The sequence below is a fragment of the Prionailurus viverrinus genome, chromosome E2 (assembly GCF_022837055.1).
Source record: "Prionailurus viverrinus isolate Anna chromosome E2, UM_Priviv_1.0, whole genome shotgun sequence".
In the NCBI taxonomy this organism is placed as follows: domain Eukaryota; kingdom Metazoa; phylum Chordata; class Mammalia; order Carnivora; family Felidae; genus Prionailurus; species Prionailurus viverrinus.
In genome coordinates, this window is record NC_062575.1 from 56,225,034 (window position 1) to 56,244,107 (window position 19,074).

The 19,074-nt window shown below is 43.1% G+C and overlaps 1 protein-coding gene across 18 annotated transcripts in view; it reads left to right on the forward strand.

Annotated features, from left to right (window-relative positions):
• Nucleotides 1-4,443: 4,443 nt before the first annotated feature.
• The window catches only part of LOC125153773 (zinc finger protein 350-like), a 35,901-nt gene continuing 21,270 nt past the window's right edge, over nucleotides 4,444-19,074 (forward strand). For 14 of the 18 annotated variants that reach the window (XR_007147567.1, XR_007147559.1, XR_007147556.1 and 11 more), the window contains exons 1-5: nucleotides 4,568-4,689; nucleotides 10,543-10,700; nucleotides 11,077-11,203; nucleotides 12,476-12,571; nucleotides 16,124-17,074. Coding sequence is in view for 6 of the 18 variants with exons in the window: in XM_047837292.1 (XP_047693248.1) it covers nucleotides 10,686-10,700; nucleotides 11,077-11,203; nucleotides 12,476-12,571; nucleotides 16,124-17,074 (1,189 nt within the window). In the remaining 12 variants the exon portion in view is untranslated. The other 4 variants (XM_047837290.1, XM_047837289.1, XM_047837294.1 and 1 more) reach the window with 4 other exon arrangements.

Below are 19,074 nucleotides of genomic sequence, written 5' to 3' on the forward strand. Positions count from 1 at the left end.
GGTGTCCGTGTTTCTCTGAGTTCTGTGAGCTGCTCCAGCAAATCAATGGAACTGGAGGGAGGAGTTGTGGGGAACTCCCACTTGTAAGCAAGTCCGAAGTTGTAGGGAACCTGGGGACCTACTACTGGTCCCTGGGGTATGAAATGAGGAGGGGGGTTCATTCGTGGGGCCGAGCCCTTCACCTGTGGGACCTGACACTCCAGGTAGCTCGTGTCGGGATGGAGTTACACTGCATGGCCCAGCTGGTGTCCTGGAGAATTGCGGGGGGGGGGGGGGGGGTGCGGAAATCCCCACACGCGTTTGGTGACCGGAAGTGTCCCAAGGGTCGCGTGGCAGCCAGTGTGAGTAAAGGAGAAGCACGGGAGGAGGCCGAAACTGTAGGTTTGTCCAATACAGTCCTCAGGAAAAGTCAACCCAAGATCCAGCCAGAAGCTCTGTGGGGTCTTCTCTGCACTTGGACGCGAACTTCACGCAAACTGGCTGCACCCCAGGTGCTCCTGCCTAAGTGCTCAGCTTGCCCTTTTCCCCAAACTGATGATCAGAATGAGCCCCCACGTCACATGGGTTTCTGGTAGGTTCCCGCCTCCGAAGAGGCCTGTGACCGTCTCTTTCGAGGAGGGGAAGGCCCCGGGTGCCCTCATGACGGTTCCGATTCTTCCCGCCGGACAGAGGGCCGGCAGCCAAACAACTGCTCCGGTCAGAAGCGCTAGGAGCGCTCAGTGAGGAAACGAGGTCACCTCCCACCCGAGTGCCCTCAGGCCCGGAGCGAGCGAGCCGAGACGCACATCCGGAAGCCCCGAGCCCGCGCCCCTCGCCGCCCAGGCCCCGGTGTGGGTCCCGAGCGAGGGGCCAGGCCCGGGAGGCGGGAATGCGCCTGGGGACGTCCTCAGTCCCCGAGGAAGGCGGGCGCGCGCTCAGGCGAAGTCTTTGGGGCCCGACGGCCGAGGGCGGCCGGTCGGGACCGGGGGCTTGTGCGTTAACTTCGCGGGGCGGGCTGCGGACCCACGAACACCGCGCCTCGGCGACCTCAGCGATTTCACCTGGGGCTCCGAAGGGGCAGGTGCGTCCACGAGCGAGGAGAGCTCCTGCGGTAACCTTGACATCGAATCTGAGGTCAATGTTGTTTTGGGGAGTGCAGGATTTGAGAGCCTAGGAGTCTAGAAGTTTTGAGACTCATAACCCCAGGCCTGTGTGTGTGTGTGTGTGTGTGTGTGTGTGTGTGTGATTTAATGTTCATTTTTGAGAGAGAGAGAGAGAGAGTACAAGCGGGAGAGAGGCAGAGAAAGGGGGAGACAGAGGATCCCAAGAGGGCTCTGTGCTGATAGCAGCGAGCTGATGCTAGGCTCCAACACAGGAACCATGAGGTCATGACCTGAGCGATGCTCAACGGACTGAGCCACCCAGGTGCCCCATGAGGCTCAACCTTCTGGATGGGGGAAGTATTTCCTTTCAGTCTTTTGAGTCCCTTCTCAAGATTCCAAACAAAAATTCGAGTCAAAATTTGTCTCCTGCATCCCCTCTCCTCACTGTCCCTGCAAAAATCAGAGTAGTTTGCCATGATCAAGTGCTGTGTCCCTGAATAAAGATAGTATTTTTATCTTTCTTTTCTTTTTAAGTAGACTTCACACTTAAAAGCAGACTTGAACTCATGACCCTGAGATCAAGACCTGACCTGAGATACTTAACCCACTGAGCTACCCAGGTGCCCCAGGATTTTTATTTTATGGCAAAAGTCTCCTCAGGTATTTCCTTCCAGGTTTGACACAAGCAACCATTTTCGTAAATTCTCCTTCTCCATGAGAGCTATTTCATTAAATTAAAAAAAAATTTTTTTTAATGTTTATTTTTGACACAGAGACAGAGACAGAGCATGAGTGGGGGATGGGCAGAGAGAGAGGGAGACACAGAATTTGAAGCAGCCTCCAGGCTCTTATGTCACTATCACCACTATCCAATTTTTTTGAATTTTCATGACCCCCAAAAGTAACTGGATGGTTGTTTTGGTATTGTTGAGTTTTGGCAATTCTTAATATATTCTGAATATAAGTCCTTTATCAGATGTACAATGTGGAGGTATTTTCTCCCAATTCCTGGCTCCACTCTTCTTAAATGTTGTGCTTAGAAAGTACAAATGTTTAAAAGAAAAAAAAAAGTACAAATGTTTTTAATTTTAACCAAGTCCAATTTATCACCTTTTATGGCTCATCCATTACTGTCTTGTCTCACGAACTCTCTGGCTAACTTATTTGGTTTATGAACATTACCTCCCATTTGCCTCTCTCCCTTATATTTAGGTCTGGGATCTATCTTGAGTGAATTTTTGTATATGTTTAGAGTTAAAGGTCTTAATTTATTTTTCTGCAAATAGAAATACAATTATCCCAGCATCCTTTGTTGAAAAGACCAATCCCATTCAATCATCTTGGTACCTTGGGAAAAAAGCTATTGATCTTAATATTTTTGGACTCTCAATTCTAGTTGTAACTTTCTCATTGACTCCAGACCCTTGTTGGCCTCACTTTAGTGGCCTTTTCCTGAGGCCCCAATCTCAGTCCCAATTTAGGTTCCTCCCAGCTGCTCTTTCCTCTAGTTGGTGTTGGCCAGCCTCATGCTGATGAGGGACAGAAGCAGAAGAATGTTCACTTTTAGTCTGGAAGGCTGACCAATAGCCAGCATAGTTCTAATAAGGATCAAATATGTACTGGTTCCTACATTCTTCTTCTTTTTTATTTTATTTTCTAAAAATCTTTATTTATTTTTGAGAAAGAGACAGAGTGTGAACAGGGGAGGAGCAGAGAGTGAGGGAGACACAGAATCTGAAGCAGGCTCCAGGCCCTGAGCTGTCAGCACAGAGCCCGACGCAGGGCCCGAACTCACAAGCCCTGAGATCATGACTTGAGCTGAAGTCGGATGCTCAACCGACTGAGCCACCCAGGCGCCCCTACTTCTTCTTTTTTAAAGTTTATTTATCTTGCGAGAGACAGAAACAGTGCCAGTAGGAGAGGGGCAGAGAGAGAGAATCCCAAGCAGGTTCCTCATTGTCAGCACAGAGCCTGACACCAGGCTCGATCTCTTGAAACCTTGAGATCATGACCTGAGCTGAAACCAGGAGTCTGACACTTACCCAAACTGAGCCACCCAGGCACCCCTAGGTTGCTACATTCTTAAAGGGCCTCATGACTGCCTGTAAATCTCACGGATAGTTACTATCAAACTGAATGATAAGCACCAGAGATATCTTGGGTAAGTAGTTTCATGAGTCGAAATTCTAATAGAACATTTATGATCCAATACTCCCTGCGTGTCCCCTTGCCGTTGAGTAGTAAGCACATAACCACCAGATTCATACAGCAAAAGTGCAGCTTTTTCTGCCCACAGGTCCTGTCCCGGTGCTGCTTAAATTAGTAAGTTGCACCACAAAAGTCTCAAGAATTCTTTCTTCACCATTTAGCTCAACAATCTCACAACAATATTGTACCAGTTGCTCAAAATATTTTTCTGTTCTTAAAAACCTCCTCCTGCAAGCAATTTTTCACCAGAAGCTTTCCGTGGGTGCCTGTTACCAGATGTATTTTCCTCTTTCCAGACGTTTGTTCTCTGCTGCACCATCCACACTCGAACTTTTACTGTTTGGAAACTTTTTTTTTTCTTCCAGAGAGAGAATCCCGGAGGCACAGAGACAAGGAGAGAGAAAGTGAGAGCGAAGCGGGGCTCCAGCTCATCTAATGGGGGCTGGAGCAAATGAACGGTGAGATCATGACCTGAGCCCAAGTCCGATGCTGAAGGACTGAGCCACCCAAGTACCCGGAACCCTTTTTTTAAAAAATACAGCATGGAGGGGCGCCTGGGTGGCTCAGTCAGTTAAGCATTGGACTTTGGCTCAGGTCATGATCTATCCTTCCTGAGTTCCAGCCCCAGGTCAGGCTCTGCACTGACAGCTCAGAGTCTGGAGCCTGCTACGGATTCTGTGTCTCCCTCTCTCTCTGCCCCTCCCTCGCCTGTGCTCTGTATCTCAAAAATAAATAAAATAAAATAAAATAAAATAAAAAAATAAAATAAAATAAATAAATAAAATAAAATAAAATAAAATAAAATAAAATAAAATAAAATACAGAATGTATACTATACACTCGGGCCTTGTCACTTCCTGCATAGCTCGAGAATGCAATTTAACTCACACCAAGTTTGCCTCCAAGAAATTGAGTCTGAAAATCTACCCGTCTCCCGCAAGACCCGACTTTAAGTAAATGAGATAATTTCGGCGGCTTCTGACTTCCGGGCCATCACTGGCTCGCAGCCGCAAACCGGCCGCCTTGCCTCGTGTACGTCACTTGTCCCACACTCGTTCCAGCATGGCCGCCCCCGAAGCCACAGCCAGCGGGCGCGGACATACTGCTCCCGGAAATACCGGCCAACCTTTCGCCTTTCTTCGAAGTCTTAGGGTCCTCCTCGGCCGCCATAGGCTGTCGAAAACTTGGAGCGACGGTTCCAGGAATAGCAGCAGTTCGCGGAAGTGTTACCTTTAGGTCTCCTTGTTTCCTGGAGAAAACCAGGTCGGTGTGTGCTTTTGTCCCTTGGAAGGTTTTCGGTTTGTCCCATAGGAGGTTTGTTTCTCATGGGATGATGTGGTGTCCACATCGTGGAAGTGGAGTAGGGTGGACCTGTGGAATTACTGGCTCAAAAGTGGAGGTATTTGAGGGGAACCACGTGGGAGTCTGTGACGCCTGTGTCTGTGGATGGGGTACTTTTGGGGCCATTAAGACCGTTAAGGGTCTGTAGAGATCACGACCGTGTCCGCGCTGTAGAGCGTATGCAGTCCTGCAGCAGGCGGGGCAGATCATTTACGATGATCGAAGTGTCTGGTTCCGGGGGGGTATTTAATTTGGGGCTCAGTGATGTTGGGGCTCCGGTGGGTGCTCATGACATCGGGGTGTCTCGCCCGGTTTTCGGATTAATAAGGGCGTGTGTGATCGGTGTCTGGTACAGAGATATTTATCAGGGCTGCAGCTTTGGACGCCAAGGACCGGGGGCTGGAGTTTGGGTTGAAGTTCTTAGCTGGGCTGCTGGGACCGAAGACTGCAGAGCGCAGGAGGGTAGTTCCAAACCCTCTGTGGTTTTGTTTGGTTTGTTTTGTTTTGTTGTAAAGCCTTTTGTCCAGGGGTTGACTTATTGCAGACGGAGGGGCTAAATCGCCACTGCCGTCTGTTAGTCATCGTCTGTGGCTGTTTTCCCGGCGCAGAGGAAGAATTGAGTCCTTGCGACAGAGATCTTAAGTTGAAAACGTGTAATATCTATCCGTTTGCAGAAAAATGTTTGCCAGCGCCCGCACTCACCTCTTAATACATAGCAGCGGGGAACACTGTTGCTTACTTGCCTGCCCTACGTCCACACTTTGTTCTTTGCCAACAGAATGCCCGTTTTGCTTGGTATCCACCCCTCTTGCAGGGTGACCCACATGTCGGTTTATTACTAAGTACCGGTTGGTGTTAGTCAGCCGTGGTGGTCCCAGTTCCGATTGCTAATGACTGAATTTCTGTGAAATGAGCTTAGTATGTGGTGCGGTTCCAGCCAGCTATCTGTGAAAATCTGCTTACTGGTTTCTGGGGGAGCATTTTCTCTTTTATGTTAGTAATTCTTTGAATCTCTTTTTCTATGTCCATGATGATGTTGTCTGAGTATAATCTTAATTTTCATTCCGGTTTCCAATGTTTATAATTTATTATAATTTATATTATTTTGAGCAAGGCCTCAAAAATAAAGGAAATATAAATGAAAATGCAATTTATTTATTTAAAAATGTTTAAAAATGTTTATTTTTGAGAGAGACAGAGACAGAGAGCAGGGAAGGGACAGAGAGAGAGGGAGACACAGAATCCAAAGCAGGCTCTAGGTTCTGAGCCCTCCGCAGGACTCCACAGTTTGAACTCACCAGCCCTGAGATCATGAGGTTATCCGACGTCGGTCGCTTAATTGACTGAGCCACCCAGGCACCCCAGGTCCATTTTTGTTGTATACGTTTCAAGGCTATGTTGTTACGTGCATAGAAATTCAAATTTTTATAATGTGGTGGATTGGACCTCTTAACCAGTGAGTGTTGTTTCTCTTTTTCTTTAGTAATTTTTGGGCTTTTTGGTCCATTTTGTCTGAGAATATAGCTAAACCAGATTATGCTTACTCTTTTCGTGGTATACTTTTTTCCTAATCTTTTTTTCTGGAGCTTTCCATGTCATTGTTTCAGACATGTAACCTATACTAGCATGTTATTAGGTTTTAAATTTTAATCCAGTGGGACAATTTTGAGGCATTTGTGTTTAATGTAATTAACTGGAATCCTGGTTATCCTTAATATAATTCTTATGTTTGGTTTGGTTTAAAAACAGTCATCCAAGTGCATTGTAGTTACCCCACTTATTCTCAGTTTCTTACTCTTTTTTGCCTTGTTTTGGGTGAGTTTCATGCCATTATATTTTCCCATTCTGTCAGCATGAAAATTGTGAACATCAAGACAATTACTGGTTTTTGTCAGGACACTGGACATTATCTGTATGGCATGGAACCTTCCTTTGTCAAATTCTCATGTTAATTAGTTCTTTTACACTCTTCTCCAGCGATGCAGGAATCTTAGAACACTTCGACTTCATTTACCACTTTTCAATTTATTTTTATTTTTAATTTTTAATTTTTTTAGAGAGAATGAACTGGGAAGGGCCAGAGGAAGAGGGAGTGAGAGAATCCCAAGCAGGCTCCACACCCAGCCCAGACCCCAAGTCTGAGCCACTCAAGTGCCCCACCACTTTCCAATTTATTTACAATGTTCTGTACTTTTGTTTCTTATGTATTGAAAACCTCCTAAGATATTACCATTATTGCTTATAGAACCATGCTTCTGATTTTCCCAGTACTTTGGTTTTCAAACTGAAGTGCCTGTACTCACAGGCTGTACAAAAAGCTCTGAAGATATACTTGAGCAAAACAGTGCCCTGATCCTCTTCTGTGTGGTCTGTTGTGTGCAAGTGGTCTGCCTGATTCCCCTTCTCCTGAGGCATGTGTTGGGTGGATCTCCTTTTCCTCGTCTCATGTCAGACTCCCCCGCTTACACATCACACGATGAAGGAAAACCTTCGCCACATTCAGAACCTCAGGCTTTACTGAAGAATAAATCTTCTGGGGTATTAAACAAAGGGACACTGAGTAGAGGTGCCTGGGTGGCTCAGTTGATTAAGCGTCCAACTCTTGATCTCGGTTCAGGTCATGGTCTCATGGTTTGTGAGTTCTAGCCCTGCATTGGGCTTCTGTGCTGTGTGGAGCATGCTTGGGATTCTATCTCTCCCTCTCTCTGCCTCTCCCCTGCTTGTGCTTTCCTTCTCTCTCAAAGCAAATAAACTTAAAAAAAAAAAAAAAGGGGGACACTTAGCAATACTACAGGTATTTGTTAAGGTGAGTGCCCAGGAGTAGTGACAGCATCTGGGCCCAGAGGAAGTGCACCACTCAGACTACGTCATCTCCTCAACCCACAAGTCCTGATGCCCCAGGAGTAAAAGGATCATGTGAAGGAGAAAGAAGTTACGGATATGGTGTCAGTTTTTATGGGATACACCTGACTGAAGATTGAGATTTTTTTTTTTTAATTTATTTTCAACATAGTTAACATACAGTGTAGTCTTGGATTCAGGAGTAGAATTTAGTGATTCATCTCTTACATATAACACCCAGTGCTCATCCTGAAAAGTGCCCTTTTAATGCCCATCACCCATTTATCCCATCCCCTCACCTACCTCCTCTCCAGCAATCCTCATTTTGTTCTCTGTATTTAGAGTCTCTCTCTCTCTCTCTTTTTTTTTTTTTCTAAATCACACTTCTCTTTAATAATGCTTCAAAGTATAATTTTGGCTTCTTTTCTTTCTTTCTTTCTTTTCCCTCCCCTCCCCTCCCCTTCCCTTCTTTCCACCCAAGTTAATTAGCATATAGTGCATTAATGATTTCAGGAGTAGAATCCTGTGATTCATCCCCTAAATATAACACCCAGTGCTCATCCCAATAAGTGTCTTCCTTAATGCCCCTTTGCCCATTTAGCCCATCCCCCACCACAACCCCTCCGGCAATCCTCAGTTTGTTCTCTATATTTAGGAGTCTCATATGTTTTGTCCCTTTCCCTGTTTTTTTTAGCTTTAATTTTTTTCACCCCCTCCCTGTTTTTATATTATTTTTGCTTATGTTCATCTGTTTTATACCTTAAAGTCCACATATGAGTAAAGTCATATGTCTTTCTCTGACTTACTTTGCTTAGCATAATACACTCTAGTTCCATCCACATTGTTGCAAATGGCAAGATTTCATTCTTTTTGATTGTCAATTAATACTCCATTGTGTATATATATATCACATCTTAATCCATTCATCAGTTGATGGGACATTTGGGGTCTTTCCATATTGGGCTATTGTCGATAGCACGGCTATAAACATTGGGGTGCATGTGACCCTATGAATCAGTAATCCTGTATCCTTTTTATAATTACCTAATAGTACAGTTGCTGGGTTGTAGGGTAGTTCTATTTTCAATTTTTGGAGGAATTTCTATACCGTTTTCCAGAGTGGCTGCACAAGTTTGCATTACCACCTAGCATTGCAAGAAGGTTCCTTTTTTTCCACAGCCTCACCAAGATCTGTGGTTGCCTGAGTTGTTAATTTTAGCAAGTCATACTGGTGTGAGATGGTATCTCATTGTAGTTTTGATTTGTGTTTCCCTGATGATGAGTGATGAGCATTTTTTTATGTGTCTTTTTTGGAGAAGTGTCTATTCATGTCTTTTGCCCATTTCTTCACTGGATTATTTGTTTTTTGGGTGTTGAATTTGATAAGCTCTTTATAGATTTTGGATACCCTTTATCTGATACGTCATTTGCAAATATCTTCTCTCATTCCATTGGCTGCCTTTTAATTTTGCTGATTGTTTCCTTTTCCATGCAGAAGCTTTTTCATCTTGGTGAGATCCCAATGGTTTATTTTTGCTTTTGTTTCCCTTGCCTCCAGAGACATGTTGAGTAAGAAGTTGCTGTGGCCGAAGTCAAAGAGTTTTTGCCTGCTTTCTCCTCTAGAATTTTGATGGTTTCCCGTCTTATATTTAAGTCCTCTATCCATTTTGAGTTTATTTTTGTGTATGGTAAGAAAGTGGTCCAGGTTCATTCTTCTGCATGTTGCTGTCCAGTTTTCCCAACACCATTTGCTGAAGAGACTATTCCATTGGATATTCTTTCCTGCTTAGTCAAAGATCTGTTAGCCATACATTTGTGGGTCTATTTCTGGGTTCTCTATTCTATTCCATTGATCTAAGTGTCTGTTTTGTGCCAGTACCATACTGTCTTGATGATTACAGATGTGTGATACAGGTTGAAATCCCTAATTGTGATGCCTCCAGCCTTGGTTTTCTTTTTTAGTATTGGTTTGGCTATTTGGGGTCATTTCTGGTTCCATACAAATTTTAGGATTGTTGGTTCTACCTCTGTGAAGAATACTGGTGTTATTTCGGTAGGGATTGCATTGAATATGTAGATTGCTTTGAGTAGTATTGACATTTTAACAATATTTGTTCTTCCAATTCATGAGCATGGAATGGTTTTGTGTGTGTGTGTGTGTGTGTGTGTGTGTGTGTGTGTGTCTTTTTCAGTTTCTTTCATAAGCTTTCTATGGTTTTCAGTGTATAGATTTTTCAGCTCTTTGGTTAGGTTCATTCCTAGATATTTTATGGGTTTTGGTGCAATTGTAAGTGGGATCGATTCCTTGATTTCTCTTTCTGTTGCTTCATTATTGGTGTATAGAAATGCAACCGATTTCTGTGCATTGATTCTATATCCTGCGACTTTCCTGAATTCATGGATCAGTTCTAGCAGTTTTTTGGTGGAATCTTTTGGGTTTTCCATATAGAGTATCATACTGTCTGTGAAGAGTGAGAGTTTGACTTCCTCCTTGCCTGTTTGGATGCCTTTTATTTCTTTGTGTTGTCTGGTTGCTGAGGTTAGGACTTCCAATACTATGTTGAACATGGTGAGAGTGGACATCCCTGTCATGTTCTGTTTAAGAGTCTCTTATGGTTTGCCCCTTCTCTTCTGTTTTTATCATGATTTTCCTTCCCTTCCCCCATGTTCATCTGTTGAGTTTCTCAGATTCCACATATGAGTGAAATCATGTGATACCTGTTTTTCTCTGATGACGTATTTCACTTAGCATAATACCCTCTAGTTCCATCCACGTTGTTGCAAATGGCAAGATTTAATTCTTTTTGATTGCCAAGTAATGTTCCATTGTATATATATACAACATCTTCTTTATCCATTCATTAGTGGGACATTTGGGCTCTTTCCATACTTTGGCTATTGTTGATAGCACTACTATGAACACTGGGGTGCATGTGCCCCCTCGAGTCAGCGTTTTTGTGTCCTTTGGGTAAATACCTAGTAGTAGGACAAGCCCCATTTTAACAACATGTTCATGTTTTCATTCTGCTTTTTTTTTTTTAATCAAAATATATTTATTTATTTTTTTCAGGAATAAAATTTAGTGATTCATCATTTACATATAACACCCAGTGCTCATCCAGGACTGAGATTTCTGAAGAGAAGTTAAGAGTGGATCCTGAAGACACAAAGCAGAGCTTCCCCATTGCCAGCTATTTTCAGAGAGCAGGAAAAATGATCCAGGCACAGGTGACTTGGTTTATTTTATTCTTTCCTTTGTTCCCTAATGGTGTTGTAGAGACCTATAAAAAAATCAGTTCCATTAATCTGAAAAGTATACATACATATATCTTTTGTCTGTCATCTCCATATGGATGGTGTTTCTAGGTTAACAAGATTGAACTTCTACATGTTATAGAAACTTCTCATTGGAAGAATGGATGGATGACTGAGTGCACAATTACAGAATATTTAATTAGGTATTTGCTTCGTCCACATTGTACCAAAATAAAAGCACCACTACATGTCTAGATAAAACCTAGAGTGGAAATAGGCAGAAAAATTTTAACATTTCTTCCATACCATCAAAAGGACATCACTTCATTAGAGAGCACTGTTATTACAGGAATCCCTGACGTTTGATGATGTGGCTGTGAACTTCACATGGGAGGAGTGGCAGCTCCTGGCCCCTGCTCAGAAGAACCTGTACCGGGATGTGATGTTGGAGAACTATAGGAACCTGGTGTCATTGGGTGAGGACAGCTCCCCTGTGTCACTCAGAGGGTCCCCATCAGTGGCCTTTCCTTTCTCGGCTTCTTAAAGCTCTGGAGTATGTGTGCTGCTCTGAAATTAGATTCTCAGTCCCCTCCCTGGCTCCAGAGACATGGGTATGTTCTCCCTTCACCTAAGTGCACAACCTTTACTTTGTACAAATGTATGATATTGTGATATATATATATATTTATGTATATACATGCTTTTGTATACATATACATATGTACATGTATATTTTATACATATATACATGTATATGCATATGTATGTATATGTACATATATTTATATCTTTTTGGCCTTCATCTCCAATTTTGGCACAGAGCTCCTGCAACAGTTGTGATTTCCTAGGTTATAAGAAGATAAATGTAAAATGGGTGTCTTTTGTTATTTATATAACAAGACCCTTTCAGCCATATTTGGATTTATGTTGATGAGGTGATTTTGGAAAGCCACTATATGACCTAAGGATGGAGTCTGGTTGCCAGGGGAGCCAACCACGATTAGAGGGTTGCAACTTTCAGTTCCACCTCACCTCTGGAGAGGAGAGAACAGCTGGAGTTTGAATCAGTCACCAAAGGCTAATGATTTAATTTACTTAATCATGCCTACTTAATGAAGCCTCCATAAAAACCCACAAGAACAGGTTTAGAGGTGCGGGGAATGTGGGATGCCGAGACACAGCATGGAAGCTCCACACCCTTCCCACATACCTTGTACTGTGTATCTCTTTCACTGGGCTATGTCTGAGTTATATCTGTTTATAATAAACCAGTAACGTAATAAGTAAATTGTTCTACTAAGTTCCGTGGGTTGCCCCAGCAATCAATTGAACCTGAAAAAGGGGGTCATGAGAACCTCCAGTCCATATTTAGTCTATCAGAAGCTCAAGAAACAACTTGGACTTCTGATTGGCGTCTGAAGTGGAGAAGGTGTGCAGTCTTGTGGTAGTGAACCCCTAACCTGTGGGATCGGAAGCCGTCACCAGGTGGAGATTGTCAGAACTGATCTAAGTTGTCGGACACCCAGTCGGTGTCCTTTGGTGTCACAAATTCCTTGATGTGTGAAAACCCCATGGATCAGGTGTCAGAAGTCAAGTACTTAGTAGAGTATCAACGGGAGAGGAGACAAGCAGGGCAGTATGTTTTTCCTTTGTAATGTGAAAATTGTTTTGTCGTCAACTGTAACATTTCTGTGGTCTTCAGAGACCGCAAGCCCAATGCTTAGTCTTCTGTCATTTCCCATGAACAGGTTTTTACCCCAGGAAACCAGATGTGCTCACCAAGTTGGATCAAGGAAAACCAACAGGGACAGTGGAAGATGACATCCCCTTTCGAACCTATTCAGGTGAGTCAGAGAACCAGGAGGGGGCTGGGCTGTGGAAATCATATTCTAGTTGGCCAGATAAGAGTCACAGCTGTGAGAGGGTTTGAGGATAGGTAGGCATTGCCTCCATGCATCTCTCTCCCAACGTGCGACCTCTTTTTTTTTTTGTAGGAGTTTAGAGAAAAATATACTCTTTGCCTATTCTGGGATCTATTCCATTTTTATCTACATGTTAATATTTTGCCTATTTGCATAGTTTTTTTCTTCCTAAGATTCTCTGATCTTTCCCTTCCTCTTCATTCCCTTTGACCTCCCTTGCTATAAAATTCCATTGTCCAAAGGCCTCTCTCCAAAGAGAACACTTCGAATTCCTGTCTTCTGACTACTGCACCCCTCTGTCCCATTGGTAGTGTTGATTTTCCTTCCTAACCTCCACCCCCGCCAGGATGCTGGGTCCCCAAAGTCTTCACTGTGCCCTTGTCCTCACTCTGAAGTTCTCCCAAGGTTCTGTTTTCCATCTTCTCATCTGGTCTCCTAGCCCTTCACACTTTTCTGCATTCTAAGTTTCTTCTGTTCACTTAAGAAAATTCCCAAACTGACATCTCCTCAATGTGATCCACCAGACTTTAGGTCTGTATAATTCACTCATCCCCGTGGCAACTCTCCTGAGTTCCCAATTACTGCAAGGAACTCACCTTCTCTTTCCTCCCAGGAAGCCCCTGTAAGTTTAGGTTCTTCTTTACTCCCGTGCATCTCACATCCTGGCCATCCAGGCACGACCTCAGATATTCCCTACCTGCAGAGTGCTCTTCTTTAAAGGAGTCAGTTGTTCATGAATTTTAACTAAAAAGATATTTTAACATCCTTCACTCTCTGCAGATCTTACCTCATGCCTACTTTAATTCCTTTGTGTATTTACTAATTTTGAACTTTCTTCTTGTTCATTATAGATGTGACACCACTGTGTTCATTTCCCTAAAACTTGTATTTTTTCCATTGGATTTGATGACATTGAATCCCAGTTAACTACGTTACCTGTCATGTGACATGAAATTCCTCTTTCTGTGATATCTATGATGTACCATCTCACTTACACAAAGGCGGAATTTCATCATCTCTCCTACACTCTCCCCAGTGTGTTCCATACATGTGACTGCTTCCTTCATTCATTCCTTTAAAAATTAGTTTCTGGTAGCTTAGCAGTGTATACTTGAGGGTAAGAGCAGTAAGAAAAACACAAGAGCTTTCGTTCTAAGAGAAGGAATAAAGAAAATAATCAAAATAAACAAATAAATATGTCTAGGGAAGTGAAAAGTACTGTGATAAAAATTTAGTTACCAGGGCATCTGGGTGGCTCAGTTGGTTAAATGTCTGATTCTGGCTCAGGTCATGATGTCATGGTTTGTGAATTTGAGCCCCACATCAGGCTCCACTCCTGTCAGGGCAGAGCCTGCTTCAGATCCTCTGTTCCCCTCCCTCTTTGCCCCCCACCTCAAATATAAGTAAGTAAACATTTAAAAATATGTAAACATTTAAATAGAAAAACTTAGTCACCATAATGGAACAGTAGGGTCTTGGTCTCCTTTTTAGGAATGGAGCACCCCTCTGATAAGGTGCCTTAGAGCCAAGAGGTGAGGGAAGTTAACAGGTTGCTGGGTTGGGAGTGTTCCAAGTAGAGACCATAGCAAGTTCATTTTTTTTTTTTAAGTTTATTTATTTATTTTGAGAGAGAGAGAGAGAGAGAGAGAGAGAGAGAGGTCAAGCTGGGGTGGGGCAGAGAGGGAGAGGGAAAGAGAATCCCAAGTAGGCTCCACGCTGTCAGCACAGAGCTCACAAATGGTGAGGTCATGATGTGAGCCAAAATCAAGTCAAATGCTTAACTGGCTGAGCCACCCAGCCGTCCGAGAGCATAGCAAGTGACATGTAATAATTATGTTTTCAAAGAATCCCTCTGCTGTGTATATAGTAGACAGTAGCAGGCAAGGGTGTAAGCAGGAAAGCCATATAGGAGGCTGCCGTACAACATGACAGGTTGGTTGTCCTCAGAATGGGTGGAAGGGACGTGTTGGTCATGATCTGGATACGGTCATTACAGAGGGCAGATGAGATCTGACATTTAAGTAAATATGGGCTATAAGAGGAAGGAATGAATGGAGGTTGAAGGTAAGACTCTGGGGGTGGAAATGGCTATAAGGAACGTTAAAACGGCATTATTGAAGAATGAGTGCTTGGTCTTGGCTGTGATTTGAGGAATAGGAAATCCTTAAGGTACATTTGAGCAAGTAGATGAGGGATGTAAGCAGCTCCCTGGGTAAGGAATGTTCCAAAGTAAACCTGTACAGTTCAAAGGCCCGAGGCAGGAGTGTGATCTGAAGAATTTAGGAAGAGTGGACAGAGCAAGACTGGAGAGAAGGTCACTGGGGTAGTGACAGGAGGTTGGGGTAGCAGGTCACATAAGGCCTTTTAAAGACATGTTAAGACCTTGACTTTATTCCTCATGAGATGAGAAAATGTTAGGGAGTTTCAAGTAGAGGAGGCTTGACATGATGTAATTTATGTTTGAAAGGATCACTTTGGCTATTGTACAGGAGACAGGACTCGGCAGGGGAGGAATAGGAAAGCCAAGTAGGAGGCTGCTGCTGTAAAATGAGAAAGAAATTGGCCTCCACGAGGGTGGAGGGCATTGGTGTTGGTTCAGTTCTGGTTATGATTATAAAGAGGGCAGGTGGGATTGATCAATGAGGTATGTACTGTGTGTGAGCAAGACAGACAGATGACAGGAGGCGCTGAGGAGTTCTGTCCTGGTTAAAGGGAAGACTGGAGTTGTCATTCACTGTGATGGAGGTGCTGTGTGGAGGAGAAGATTTGGGATGGGAAATCAGGAGTTCCCTTTTGGAATTTGTAGGTTACATGTGCTTGGAACCCAGTGTGTATCATTATTATTGCTCCCCAAGGCCAACCACGACAATGAATCCTATAGGGAGGCCCGTTTTCCAAGTGTAACCTGATTTCCTGCACCTCTCTCCATCTCCAATGTTCCTTCCCACCTGTTTCACAACCTGCAGCTGTTTTCCTTGTGTCCTTCTTTGCCCTTTAAGTGGTTTTACCAAATGGCAATGTAGGCTCCCTGAACATGATGACTCTGTGTGTGTGTGTGTCCCCAACATGAGCACATGCCCCGTGCACTGTAGTCATCAGTAAGGATTTGTGAAGTGAAGGAGTCTCTTACCAGTTTGGATGAGGCGACCCTCCAACCTGTGGTCTGCTGCTCACAGTAAATTGTGTGTATTTCACAGTCTCTGCATGTTTTGTGAGGCCTCCTTTAGAAAGGAGGCAAATCTGTATTTATTCATTGCAAATGATCTAACCTTGTTTTTACGCTAACTACTTTTATCCTTTGGGTTATTTATATTATCGTTTTATCTGATGTGCGAGGAACATTAAAATGTATTTTTATTGATCCTAATTTCATAGGGTCATCACTAAATAGACACCTTACATCAAGATAGTTTTTCAGTGATCTTTCTTCCAAATCAAGATGATGAATGAATTCATTGTTCTTTTCTTTCCTAGAAATCTGGAAACTTGATGACTATTTACTGGAGCACTTAAAAAATGAAATAATGGAGAATAGCCTAGAACAATGGCATAAACATAACGCATTTGAAAATACTGTTCATCAGAGCACAGCTCATTCCGTGTTAAGACAAAATCATGATATATGTGACTTACATGGAAAAACTATGAAACCAAAGTTAACTTTACGTAACCAGAACAGAAGCAATGAAATAAACAACCCTGCAGATCCTAGTGGAGATGGAAAATCCTTTCTCCACACTAATAATGAACACTTTCATACTAAAATTAAATCCCCTGAAAGCAAGAAACTCATCATTACTAAGTCCCAATTCAGCAAGCATCAGAAAACACAAAAAACAGAGAAGCCTCATGTATGCAGTGAATGTGGGAAAGCCTTCAAGAGGAAGTCCTGCCTCACTGATCATCAGATCATTCATACAGGAGAGAAACCCCACAGATGTTGTCTCTGTGGGAAAGCGTTCAACAGAAAGTTCATGCTCACTGAACACCAGAAAATGCATACAGGAGAAAAACCTTATGAATGCAATGAATGTGGCAAAGCCTTCCTCAAGAAATCACGGCTCAAAATACATCAGAGAACACATACTGGAGAGAAACCATACATTTGCAGTGAATGTGGAAAAGGCTTTATCCAGAAGGGAAATCTCATTGTACATCAGCGCATCCATACAGGAGAGAAACCTTATATATGCAATGAATGTGGGAAAGGCTTCATCCAGAAGACCTGTCTCATAGCACATCAAAGACATCACACCGGAAAGAGTCCCTTTGTGTGCAGTGAATGTGGAAAATCCTGTTCCCAGAAGTCAGGTCTCATTAAACACCAAAAAATTCACACGGGAGAGAAACCTTTTGAATGCAGTGAGTGTGGGAAAGCCTTTACCACAAAGGAAAAGCTCATTGTCCATCAGAGAACTCACACAGGTGAGAGACCCTACGTCTGCAATGAGTGTGGAAAGGCTTTTGCCTACATGTCTTGCCTTGTTAAACATAAGAGAATACACACAAGAGAGATCTGTGGAGATTCGGTCAAAGTGGAAAATCCTCCCTCAGAGAGTCACAGCTTATCACAGACTAGTGGTGCTGTGCAGGAGAAAGGCCTTGTTAATACAGTGACTATGCAAGTGCCTTCTGTGGCTTGTCAGACGCCATTAAACATCAGTGGACTCTTAGCAAATAGCAATGTGGTCATAGTGGGACAGCCTGCAGCCAGATGTGCACCCTTAGGAGATAACAGAGGGTTTGCACAGGACAGAAACCTTATGAATACAGTGAATGTGTTCGTGCCTTCTGTGGTCAATTATGTCTTATTTTATGTCACAGAAAACCAGTAGGAGGAAGCTTGGAGACATTCTACGTGGAGAAGGATTGAGCAAAAATTTCTAGATTATATTATGGCTGAAAAGTATATACTGAGAGGAATTGTATAAAGGCTGAGGCTGGGAAAGCCTGATTTCCATATCCTATTAAAAATATGCATTGATACAGAGGCATAATCTGATGTTAACCCAAACACATACACATCAGTTGCTCTATTGTATCTGTTAAAGGAATGGAGGAAGTCTGAGTTCAACTAAGTGGAGGAAATGAGTAGGTGAATTTTAAAAACATACAAGATAATTTGTATCTGGAATGCTGCTATGAATGAAAAATCAGGAAAGGGCTAATATTGGGTGGGTGGGATATGGGACATGTGTATATCAATTCAGTTTCCCCAGGCCAAGATGATACATTGGAAACTGGGATGTCTGCTGTAAGCTCTTAAAGTTTATTTTATGCAGAGGCACTCATGAAACAGCAGCCTTAGACTGAGTCAGTTCATTAGTTTATGGAGTATTTGTCAAATACTCCTTTTGTACTGGGTCCTGTTCCAGAAGCTGAGGATACAGTAGTGACCAAAAGTAGAAAAAGCCCCTAGTTTCCTGGAGAGAGCACTGAGGTTACTAGATTATCCTTAAGTGGTATGTTTACACACCAGCTAATCTAATAAGAGGATGTAAATATCCACACTAGGTGAAATAGTCTTGGTTGTTTGCTGTAAGAGGATACTGTAGACTGGATGGCTTATAAAAAAAAAAATTATTAAAAAAGTGCAAAGTTTCTACGTAACGAAAGTTTCAAAACTTTCTAAGTATGAGAAGAATAAAAAATGAAGAAAAAATTATTTCTGTTGTGGAAGCTGCAAAGTCGAAGATGAAGGCACTGGCAGATTTGTTGCCTAAAGGTCTGCTTCCTGGCTCACAGGAGGCAGTCATCTCACTGTTGTCCTCACATAGGGGAAGGGGAAGGGCGTTCGTGGGAGGTCTTATAGGGGCACTGATCTGATTCATGAGTGTTACATCCTTATGGCCTAATCACCTCAAGGGCCCACTTCTTTATTTTTTTTAATGTTTATTCATTTTTGAGAGAGAGAGAGAGAGACAGTTATGAGCAGGGGAGGGGCAGAGAGAGAGGGTGTCACAGCACTCGAAGCAGGCTCCAGGCTCTAAGCTGTCAGCACAGAGCCTGACGCGGGGCCCAAACAAACGAACTGTGAGATCATGACCTGAGTTGAAGTCGAACACTTAACCAACTGAGCCACCCAGGCATCCCATCAAGTGGCCACTTCTTAAAACCATCATATTTGGGATTAGGCTTCAATATATGAATTTTGGCGGGGGGGGGGGGGAGAAACACAAGTAGTCCATAGAAGATAGAGAGTATGGTGGTCCCCTCTTATATGCTGAGGATACATTCTAAGACCCGCAGTGGATGCCTGAAGCTAGAATAGTACTCAACCCTATACATAGTATGTTGTTGTTTTTTTTTTTTTTTAATTTATTTTAATTTTTTTAAATGTTTATTTTTGGGAGAGAAAGAGGCACACAGAGTGTGAGTGGAGAGGGGCAGAGAGAGAGGGAGACAGAATCAGAAGCAGGCTCCAG